Below are 11,465 nucleotides of genomic sequence, written 5' to 3'. Positions count from 1 at the left end.
AGGGGCCCGGAACCGAACTCAGCACTTGAGGTGCGGCTTCACTAGTGGCCAAGACAGGTGGGGCGATCACTTCCCTACCCCTGCTGGCTACGCTATTCCCGGCAGGGGCCAGGAGGCCTTTGGCGAGCACCGGGTCCGGTGCCGCAGAACGGGGGTGGGTGTGTGTGGGGTGTGTGTGTGTGTGTGTGTGTGTGTGTGTGTGTGTGAGGACGGGCGTGTGGGTGTAGGTGTGTGTGTAGGTGTGTGTGAGGCTCCGCTGTCCCCAGGGATGAAGGAGAGGGTCGTGTGTGTGTGTGTCTGTGTGTATCTGTGTGTGCCTGTGTCTGAGGCTCCGCTCCCCTGTCCCCGGGCATGAAGAGGAGGGAGGAGGGGGGAAACTTCTCCGGCGGCCCTCGGGCTCCCCCTGGTGGCCCTGGGGGGATCCCCGGGGTGGGCGGCGGCGCCGGGAGGGGGCGCGCAGGGTTGGAGGCGTCGGCGTCGGCAGCGGGCGGAGAGTGAGGGGCGGCGGCCATGGCGGGGGAGGCGGCAGCAGCAGCCGCAGCCGACAGCGGTGAGGGGAAGGAAGCCGGGAACGGTGGCGGCTACGACGGCAAGTGCGTGTTCTGCAGGATCGCCCGCCGGGAAGAGCCGGGCACGGCGCTGCTGCCCTGTCAGGTGGGTATGGGAAGGCCGCCTCCCCTCAGCCCCGCGGAGGTCCCGCGGCCGCTTCAGCCCTTCCCCCGCCCTCGTCCTGGCTCGGTCCGGCTCGCTGGCAGCGCCGAGGCTGTTGTTGGCCTGGGCGGGGGTGGTTGTTGTTGGCTGGAGGTTTTTGTCGCAGAGCCAAATGGTGGCTGCCGCCATGCTGGCTGAGAGCACTTCTGCGGCTTCGCTGCCCGAGCTGCTGGGCTCCGGGAGAGCAGGAGGGCACCGAAGGAATTAATCTGGAAAGGGAAGGTCAAGCCCTGCAGTGGGGTGTGTGTGGCAGAGACCTGGTGCCAGCCCTCCCTGCCTTTCCTGGGCTGACAGCTCAGGTAGGCCTGGAGGGGTTGGGGTAGGCTTAAGGGTCCTCAGCTCTTTCGTGGAGAGCGGAGTGAAGTATTGATCTTGGTGTCCCTAAATGTTGGCATTAAGCCAGAAAATTTAAAAGCAGAGACGGAGGAATCCTCACTGTAGAAGGTCACCTGAGGACACCAGTGGTGCTTACAAGCCTTTTTGTAGGCTGACTCCAGAAATCTTTAGATTTTTGCTGGTTATTTCAAATATGACATTAAGCATGGTAAACATAGACTTTGCTCCCTGCTGTTTGCCAGTATCTTTGTCCTAACCAATTTAATATGCTTGAATCCATTTTTAGTATGAAGACCTTGTTTGCTTTAGAGATATCAGGCCTAATGCCCCCCACCACTACCTAGTGGTGCCGGTGGAGCACATGGGAAACTGCAAAACGCTGAAGTCAGAACACATACCTATAGGTAAGGCTGTAAGGCTGTTTAACCTAAAGGGAAATAATTTTGCACAGCCACAGATAGTGTGTTGTCAAGTAAATCACACCTTTGAGCTCCATTTGGTTGTGAATGTAAACATGGAAATGTGAGTGTAGGTATGGACTTACTCTTCCTGGGAATTTGCATGGTCTATTCTAGAGTAAAAGTCTTTTTTTTGTGCAGTTATGGAAAAGCATTGCAGTAGTGCATGAAATCTCTTTTTGGAGTGTAAATGCCTCTGCGCTTTGTTGGAACTGGAACTTGATTTTGAAAGTGTTACGTTCTGCTTCATTGCATTTTCTTAGATACATATGTATTTTTAAAGTATATGTAGATTTACAGAAGAATTTGATAGCATGTATGTTTTAAAGTAAGGAAAAAAGGGAATGAGAGAAGAAAGGGAAATGGTGGTCAGATGAATTTTTGATATTTTTTTATAATGTTCTAAATGTTTTATAACGTTCTAAAATACAGAAGCCATAATTCATTGTTGATAGGCTTTTTTTTCCCCCTTAAGAAAAAATTGCCCTGAAATTTATTTCACAAGAAATGGCTATCCAAGTGTGTTGAGTAACAGAAGAAAATGCAGCCATATGTGGGTGCTGAGATTCTACCTTAGGGAAAATCACAGGTGATGCAAGAAAAGAGTTATAATTGTGTGTTGCAAATCTTACATCACTGTGTTTCTTTTCAAAATGGGGTAGTTTCCTCTAGAAACAACTTTTATATATGTTGGCTTCAAGACAATTCCTAATACCTTTAGCCTTGACGTTTTGAATTAGGATTGCTTTTTTTGTTAGTGACACATGAAATTTTGACCCAGTAATAAGTAGGATTGACAGTTTTTAATTTAAGTTTGTGTACCATCTCTGAAACCTGCCAATTTTTGCCAGACTGCACAGAACCTAGAGATTGAAGTACTGTAGTTGTGTAGAGATACAACACTAGAATTAGTGTAAACATCATCATTCTGACCAGTGAGAGTTGGGGTTTTTTCATAAGGGTGTGGTGATAGCATGGCTTTGGCCAAAGTTCTTAATGCCACACTTTAAAGCATCATTAGTGTGGAAATTGATAACAGTGGTGACTTTTCATTTCAATCATTGCACAATACTGTCTTGACAGTCTTTGCTAGATTATGAGCAATTACAGTATTTATATTTAAAAAAACCTCCATATCTGCGATCTCAGTGTAATAACTTGTTTGAATTTAATATTGTAAAGAATACCTTTTTATAAATTACTTGATGGCATATGTTGTATAAGACATTTATTGACAGTAGTTTGGTTTTAATAGTGAAGAGAATGATGGAAGTTGGAAAATCTGTCCTCCAGAAAAATAATTTTAGTGACCTGAATGATGTAAGGTATGTAATGGAAACCTCCTTTGTTTATTAAGTCTTTTTTTTTTTTTTTTTAAACTTTTCAGGATGCTATGTTAGAAATTATGGCAGCAACTGCAGTATGATTTATTGAAGAAATTAAGTCCGTATTTATTTATCTCTTAACTTCTCATGTAGAATATGCTGGCATTGAATATGAACTCTTTTTTTCTGATTAATTTCCATATTTAAGATTCTTACTTGACCACATTTTGGGGTAGGGAGAGCAGTTCAAACAAATTGTCTAAAAGGCTGCTTTTAGTTACATGCAGACAATATGCTCCTGAATCATAGATTCCATATGACTGTTGAATTAGGGCACTGTGTTGTGTTTCAGTCATTTTTGCATTCATTTGATTTCAGTGCTGCACCCTTTAGTTTAAACCCATGCCTTTGGTAGCCAAAGGAAGTTGCAATATCATTTAAATGGTGTACAGTATAAGGAGGTGGGCTTTCTTGATTAAAGTAGGTAGTAAGTACACTCATCTAGTGACAGCTGGCTTTTCAGATGAGAACTACATATGATATATTTAAGGAACATTTCATTTTGAAAATCCTTTTTAACAAAATGTATCAGAAGTGCAGGGATGTGAGTGCAGATGTTAATAGGCCTTTGAAAAGGTTCCCTGATAGCATGAGGAAAGAAAAGCTGTATATTTGTTCTTGTCCTTATACAAGGAAAATGTGATGTTATTAATTCAGTTAAATACCTTGCTATGTTCCACTTCTTCCTGGATAATCACCATTACTTTTACTTTTTTTTCTTTTCTGAAGAATGGGTTTTCACTGGCCTCCATTCTGCTCAATATCCCACTTGCATCTTCATGTCCTAGCCCCGGAGAGTCAGCTAGGATTCTTGTCCAGACTTGTGTACAGAATAAATTCCTACTGGTTTATCACGGTAAGTATAATGCAAATGAGCTTTTTGGTAGGGTTTCAATTGCAAGCTGAAAACATGATGTCTTTCTAACATTTTAACTGTGTTAAAAAATTCTTTGAGCAATTATTTTTCTGATTACTGTAATTATTAGTGATGTATATTTTGCATTAGCTATCTGAGAAAACATAAAGGTGATTGGATTGACAGGAAGCTGAACATGAGCCAGCAGTGTGCCCAGGTGGCCAAGAAGGCCAATGGCATCCTGGCCTGTATCAGGAACAGCGTGGCCAGCAGGTCTAAGGAAGTGATTCTGCCCCTGTACTCAGCGCTGGTGAGGCCACACCTCGAGTACTGTGTATGGTTCTGGGCCCCTCAGTTCAGGAAGGATATCGAGGTCCTGGAGCGGGTCCAAAGGAGGGCAACCAGGCTGGTGAAGGGACTCGAGCACAGACCCTATGAGGAGAGGCTGAGGGAGCTGGGGGTGTTCAGCCTGGAAAAGAGGAGGCTCAGGGGAGACCTCATCACTCTCTACAACTACCTGAAAGGAGGGTGTAGCCAGGGGGGGTTGGTCTCTTTTCCCAATGACTTTCAACAAGACAAGAGGGCATGGTCTTAAGTTGTGCCAGGGGAAGTTTAGGTTAGATATTAGAAAGAATTTCTTTATGGAGAAGGTGATCAGGCATTGGAATGGGCTGCCCAGGGAAGTAGTGGATTCTCCGTCCCTGGAGTTATTTAAAAAGAGACTGGATGTGGCACTCAGTGCCATGGTCTAGCAACCGCAACAGTGGTTCAGGGGTTGGACTCGATGATCTCTGAGGTCCCTTCCAACCCAGCCAATTCTATGAAAATCTTAATACTTCTGTTTATTAATGGGAATGGAGTACAATAAACATTAACAGCAAGCAATACTGTAGTTCTGGATCTAACGTGTAACTTGAGTTAATGTGATGTGCTTATGAAGACAATTTATAAGCACTTTTTGTTTTATTTAAAAGGATAAAATCACATGTGATGGACTGTGTGATACATACCTTGGTTCATCCAATTTAGGTGAAAAACAGTTCCACCTACTGATTGCTTTTGTCAGTTCATGTTTTTTCTTATCTTGTCATCTTTAGAATAAAACAAATGTCTGCTTTACAAAGACATTGTGTGTACTGATTTATGTCAGTAGAGGTAAGCAGTGAGACTGAACTGATGCTGGCTAAATTGCTGAAAATCTCTCTCTTGAGGATTCAAGCCTGCTCTCACTGCTTTGGTGCAGCTGAAAAACCTGTGCTTGCAATGTAGCTACAGCATCCTGGTAACATTGCACAGGCCCAAAACAAAGATACTGCAAAAGGCATACAGACTGCCTCTTATTTAAAGGTAAAACACTCAGATTCTTCACAATGATACCTCTCTGGGCATCTTACCTAGCTTGGAAAAAAGTTTCTGCTCTGTTTTAGAGTATCACACAGATATTTGGTCATCAAATAAGTATAGATTTGTAGTTTTACTGCTTGTTGTCTTGAATTAGCTCAGGGAGAGATCTGTACCAAGCTTAGTTAGCCAGAATGGATGCATTTCAAAAGCTGTTTTACCCTGTTATCAAGTTGGAAAATGTTCTTGAGTTTGGCATTTTGTTTTCTTTCAGTTTTTGTATTTGAAATTGTAATGGCTTAAATGTGATATGTGTTTAAGAACACGAACTGAGATTTAGATAACTTGATTTTCAGTTTCTCCATGACTTACCTAGCTTTATTTGCAAATAAATTGCAAGAGCTACTAAACTCCTGTTAAGTTGTTCCTGCCCTAAGTAGCTGATCACACTTGTGTATTTAAAACATGCCAAACTTAAGATTTTCACCTTTTTATGTAGCTCCTTTTGGAGATTTTAAGATAACCTCAAGCACAAGTTCAATTTAAAAGATTAATTTAGTGAGACTGACAAAAAAAAAAAAAAAAAAAAAAAAAAAGGCTGACATTAAACTGGTGCCCATTTTATTCTCCTTGTTCCAAATTTGGCCTGCTTGGACAATATTGGCAGATTTCCTTCTGTCCTGGGCCTTTCTGAGGGCTCTGGGCTGATGCTGTTACATATACAAAATACATCACTCAGTTATTCACTAGATGCATAAATAGCCATACAATGAGAAAACTTATTTGTGACCATAGGGACATAACCAAAGAATAGATGTATAGAAATGAGTGTAATAGACGTACAGAATGTTGTATAGAATGGATGTAATGATATGTATAGATATGATGTGTGCCATTCATGTACATTAATGCACTCCATCCCTCATATGTGGCTGCTGTGCAGCTGGTTGGGTGATGGGAGGCCACAACAGGCTGTTCTGGAGCATCTCCTAAAGAGTTCCAGGTCTCACACCTTGGTTGTTCTCAGCACTGCTGTCTTCTGAGGTCTTTAGAATCAAACTGCTTTACATGCTATTTATTTGCTCAAGCAGCACCCCCTGACTTTCATATTTTCTGTTTCCTCTTTTGAATGCCTAATGGGAATTTGGTGGAAACTCTAAGAGTCTGCTGTGGAAAGCAGTTACTGTATTATGCTGCTGTTTATGCTTTGTCTGTAAAAATGGAAAGTGAATTCTCTGTCAGTGTCACTTTCCATTTTTAAAATGGAATTTTCAGCAAACTGATGATCCCTGGTGTGGTTAATGCATTGCCTTCTCTCTTTCATAGGCTGAGCAACTGATTGAGCGACTGCAAACTGAAAATGCTGCCAGCTGAAAGCACTCGTGGCCTTGTGTCCCCAGCCAGTTTGTCTTTGAGCTCTGATTTAAGGTTGCACAGTTTGATGTTACCCATAATATACCAGGATAAAAAAAGCTTTAGTTCCTTATGAGGAAATGCACATAGAATTTGTAGCTGCCAGCCTGATTCTCCCATTTGGATCTGTCTACTTCTCTTACAATAAGGCCATGTATTTTAATTATGATTTTATATTTGTGTGTATAAATGCACACATACACCACACACACACACATGCACAGAACTTTTGCCACTAAAAGTCTGAGTATAGCAGCAGAGTGTATTGCAACTAAGGCAACAAGTTACTACTAATGGCGTGTATGTAGTACCAAAGAGAATATTTGTTGCAGAATCAAGCTTTTATTTTAAAGATGCATTGTTCTGGGATTGTAAGTAATATTTAAAACATTTAAGTTTCCATCTTTGTTCCTATGATAGGTTACTGATGCGTAGCTATTAGTAGATGCAAAGCTGAAACTACACTACTAACTTTCTGGTGCTAAACCACTTTAATCTATTACCTGTCTTATTTGCATGAAAGTAAATGTGACAAAGTAAATGTTAACTCGTTAGGTGCCCAAGACATGATAATACTATATAACATTAAATATAGTTTCTATGTATGTATAAGTGGTTGTATGTTGGACTTAAAGACTGTTTCCCTCTTATGTGTGCAATATTTTAGATAAGTTACTGTATGTTTACAAAAACTGTGAAGAGATCAGAGGAACTGATTTAATATAATGCTCTTCTGCATGATGGTAGAAAAAAAAATTCAAATTTTGAGATGGTTCTGGTATTGTTCTCACTGGAAGTCCCTTGGAGACCACTAATGTCTTGGCTTTCTAAGTGAGGTCATAAGAAAAATGTGTCTTCTGTGCAGTGAGTATGTGGCAGGCTTGCATAATAGCAATCTGATTGGAATTTGGGATAGCGGAGACTCGGCCCAAAATGGGAAGATGTGAAGTTGCTTGAGGAATCTGCTGAACATTTGTTGTACGACTCCAGTCAGTAATGTTAGTGCTCTGTTCTTCAATACTATATTAAGGCAGACTGTTAGGAAGGTTAAAACTCCAGAAAACATTGAGTGAATGCTCTTCATTCACAGAGTACATCTCTTGGTGCCTAACTAATCAAGTGTCCTTGGCTGATGCATTTAGATGCAGCTGAGGTGATGATGGTCTGTTGCACCTGCAAGCTTCCCTGAACGTAGTCTTCTCAGAGTTTTCTACTCATCCAGCACCTCTTGCCTTAGTGGTACAATGTATTGTAATATTCTTACGGTAAACTATACTTAATACTTCAGAAAGTCCACACCCTTCTGAAGAACAGCATTTTCTACCCAGAAGAGTTTACATCTCTCTTTTCTCTAAGACCTTGTTCCTAATGTCTTGTTATTATTAGTGGGCACTCACATGTCATTTGCAGCCCTTTAGGGTTTTAGTTTGTCAGGTAGGAAAAGTGGGAGTTAAAGCTACTGAACTTTGACTGCTTCTGTGCAATAGATGAGGAGGTTTGAGCTGACTTCTAGCTTTGTGAAATATCTGAACATTAAGACCTTCAAGAATTAATATTGTGTATGTGTTCTGATTTGTAATTAATTTATGTAACTATACTTGGGACATGGAATGTTTAAAATACCAACACGAACAATTGTCAAAAAAGATTATTAAATAGAATAAATGTTAATCTTGGAACAATCTTCCAGTGCAATTGAATAGTTGGCTGTGAGGATTAACCCTGAATAGCCCTTCGCTCTCTCTTCCTACCCAACCTGGGCAGGATGGCAGAGAAAATAGGAAGAGCAAAAGTGAGAAAAATCATGGTTCAAAACAGAGACATTTTAATGAATGAAAAAAAAAGGAAGGAATAAAACATGGTATGCAGTATAAAGATAATACTCATGACCTCCCACGAGCAGGCCAGTAGCAATGGCTGACTTCCTCCCCCACCTCCTCCCCCAAAAAACAGCAACCCTCTTGTCAGGTTATATGGCATGCGTTATATGGCATGGAGTATCCCTGCTGATTAATTTGTGCAGGTTGTGCCTCTTCTGCACTGGAGGTGCAGAGCAGGAAAAAGAGAAGGCCTTGAGGCTGTCTGAAGTACTACTGCTCACTGGTAAGTGCTGGTAAGTTACCAACACTCAAATCACAAATCCAAAGCATGGCACCTCATGGGCTGCTCTGAAGAAAATTTCCTCCATCTCACTACATTGTCAAATGTACACAGAAGTACAAAAGTCAACTTCTGCATCTTGCATTTAAGAAGGGTCCCACTAATGACACTGACACTAGGAAGGTAAAAATCAGGATAGAATCCAGCTTCCAAACTTGCTGATAAGCAAGATGGGGAATTCAGCTTCCTTCTGCTATGAGCAGGCTGGCCTCAAAACAGCTCAAACAAAGTGCTAAACAACATGTTAATTACTGAGATGAATGCTTAGTACCTCATTATCCTTTTTCAGCAGAGAACTGTGTCCCATTTTCTTTCTGCATTGACATTCTTGGACTCTGCAGATAATAATTTTAATTAGTCAAGAAAACTTTTTTGGAAAAGCCTGCCCTAATGCTTTGAATATGTTTCAGAGTTACTTGCCAGCCACTGGAAGATGTGGTGAGCAGACCCCATTAACTATGTCACCGTCTTCCACAGCAGCATTATAGCATTATTTTAAACTTTCCAAAATCAGCTTTAGAGTTTAGAGTTTAGAGGGTGAGCAAAGATCTTGGAGAGTTAACTCAGGAGCTCCTACTCTCCAGGAGCCTGGGGAAGCAAAGGAAAGTTGCTTAGCCACTGCTCCTGGCTCTGTTCTTTGATCCAGCATTAGCAGTCCTGAGAAAAGCTGCTTTTTTGACTACAGGTTTAACAATGACAAAGCTTTTTTTGTACTCTTTTTGCTTAATTGTTTTACATAAGCTCCAATTCTAATGCAAACCTGGAGAATTAACCTTTTATGGTGAAGTACTGACTGCCCTCTCTGAAAGGATGAAAAAGATCCATGCAAGTTCTACAAATGTAGAATAAAAAGTTTATGTTTTGACAAAGGACAAAAACATTTGACAGGGTGGTTAAAATGGCAGTATCTCCTCAGGCTATTCTGAAGTCTTCTTAAGTATGAGTTGTAAATAAGAGCCTAAAAATAACAGCAAATCAGCAAAAATCTAATTTCAAATATGGCACACTTGGAAACAATAAAATGCTACATAAAAACTGTCTTTTCAAAATGATCTGCAGCATTTACTGAAGTGCTGAAAGTGTTTTCAATAGCTGACAAGGCAAAATACAGGTAACCCTGATACCATGTAGAGTCCAAATCAGACACAGAATTCACAAGCTTTAAGGAAGAGGTTAGACCACCAAAGGAGCTCACCACAAAAAAAGTGAAGTTTAGGAGAGATTTGAAGAGTGCAAAGTTACTTAGTAGGGCAAGAACACTTTTTAGAAGGTCAGAGTTTACTTACTACTGCAAATAATCTGTTATACTAAAAATCCTCACATGCTACAATTTTTGTAAAAATAATGTACTGAATTCTGTGCTATTTAATGGGAGCATGTTGCAAAAAAGCTTAAATTACTTTTTCATCTGTGGATCATACAATCGTAGAATTATTTGGTTTGGAAGGGACCTCTAAAGATGCTAATCTAATCTCCACATTGTAGGTAAGGCAGAACAATTTTGTAAATGTAAACTAGTAGCTAAATTGAGTCACATGCATTAGATATGATAAATTGGTGAATAAAGAGGCTCCAGGAGTATTTTTTTATTCTGGTGTGTATAAATGAACAAACTGACCTGTTGTAACTGTTTTACATTTACCTTTCACACTTCTTTTGAAATATTGGCTATTGCTGGAAGCAGGAGACTGGATTTGTCAGCTTGTGTGCTGCCCTAATTTGGCAGCTTTTTAGTGTTTATATCCATTGCATGGGCAAATAGAAAGATTTCAGTCACTCTTTAGAGAATCATCACCTAAGCCTGGCAAGTAGCAAATTTGGCCCTGTAATTGTTTAAAATCCAATCCCCTATAAATAATATTTTTAAAATAATAATCCTTGGTTTTATTCGCAGTACCACAATAGGTCAAGCGTTTTGTAGATGCTTACAAAGTGGGTAAGACCTTTTCCTTATGGCTTTGCTTCTATCTCTTTTGATCAGAGGTGTGCTTAAAGCTCTTGTGGGTGTTCTTGAGTGATATTTAAAACAAGGAGCAGCAGGAGAGAGTGCAACAGAGGACACGTAAGCATCTAACACCCACTACACATCTGGCAAAGGAAGCCTAGATTGCTGTCACTTAGCTACCTAAGACAGTAAATTTGTATGAGCTTAGGGCACTTAGGCTACATACTTCTACAGCTGTCTTTTACTAATTTTTACTAAAGTTTATTAAATTTTACTAGACATTGTACAAATTGTACAAAATTGTACAAATGTCTAGTAATTTATTATTTCTCCTGGTATTAGCACCACCTGATACTGCTTCATGCAAGCCATGAACTAATGCTACAGTAGCACTGACTGGATTTCAAAATTGTTAGAATAAACCAAGCCACACTCCATAGCTGTATTATAAGACATTTGATTAATTTTGAAATCAAAACGTATGCCCAGGCCTTATCAAACAGGAGCTGAAATCCACTGAGGTGTGCTCATGTCTGTTGGGCAAGAAATGCTTTTCCATAAAGCAAGGCATTTGAAATGTATTAAGATCACAAATTATAAATCTTGTTTTAAGCTACAAAAAAATATATTGGTTTAGGAAGAAGGACTGTGAAAACTAAAGAGAACACACAGCAGCACTGCCTGATGCAGCAGTTTCCAACATGGTAAAACTATGTGGTGATTAAAACCCACCTTTTGTTTCCCTGTCCATGCTCTACCTGCATCTGTCTCCCTTGTCCCACAGATACACTCAATTCAGCACATTACTTTCTTCCCTTTTTCCCATTTTCATTGCCTTTTCATAAGAAAAGGAGCAGAGG

At 40.5% G+C, this 11,465-nt stretch overlaps 1 protein-coding gene across 1 annotated transcript; it reads left to right on the top strand.

Annotated features, from left to right (window-relative positions):
• The first annotated feature begins 429 nt into the window (after positions 1 to 429).
• Positions 430 to 8,204, top strand: HINT3 (histidine triad nucleotide binding protein 3). The gene is made up of 5 exons (XM_008497320.2): positions 430 to 654; positions 1,334 to 1,451; positions 2,761 to 2,830; positions 3,620 to 3,746; positions 6,414 to 8,204. The coding sequence occupies exons 1-5, from the start codon at positions 511 to 513 to the stop codon at positions 6,459 to 6,461; spliced, it is 507 nt and encodes a 168-aa protein (XP_008495542.1). The 5' UTR covers positions 430 to 510; the 3' UTR covers positions 6,462 to 8,204.
• The last annotated feature ends 3,261 nt before the right edge of the window (positions 8,205 to 11,465 follow it).

Source organism: Calypte anna, chromosome 3 (assembly GCF_003957555.1).
Source record: "Calypte anna isolate BGI_N300 chromosome 3, bCalAnn1_v1.p, whole genome shotgun sequence".
NCBI lineage: Eukaryota > Metazoa > Chordata > Aves > Apodiformes > Trochilidae > Calypte > Calypte anna.
This window is presented reverse-complemented; position numbering and strand designations above follow the sequence as displayed.

Excerpts from the sequence above, each read along its gene's own strand:
- HINT3 (XM_008497320.2), top strand. The coding sequence starts at position 511 with ATGGCGGGGGAGGCGGCAGCAGCAGCCGCAGCCGACAGCGGTGAGGGG. Across the intron at positions 1,452-2,760 it reads GTCAGAACACATACCTATAG|TGAAGAGAATGATGGAAGTT; the intron begins GTAAGGCTGTAA and ends TGGTTTTAATAG. Across the intron at positions 2,831-3,619 it reads AGTGACCTGAATGATGTAAG|AATGGGTTTTCACTGGCCTC; the intron begins GTATGTAATGGA and ends TCTTTTCTGAAG.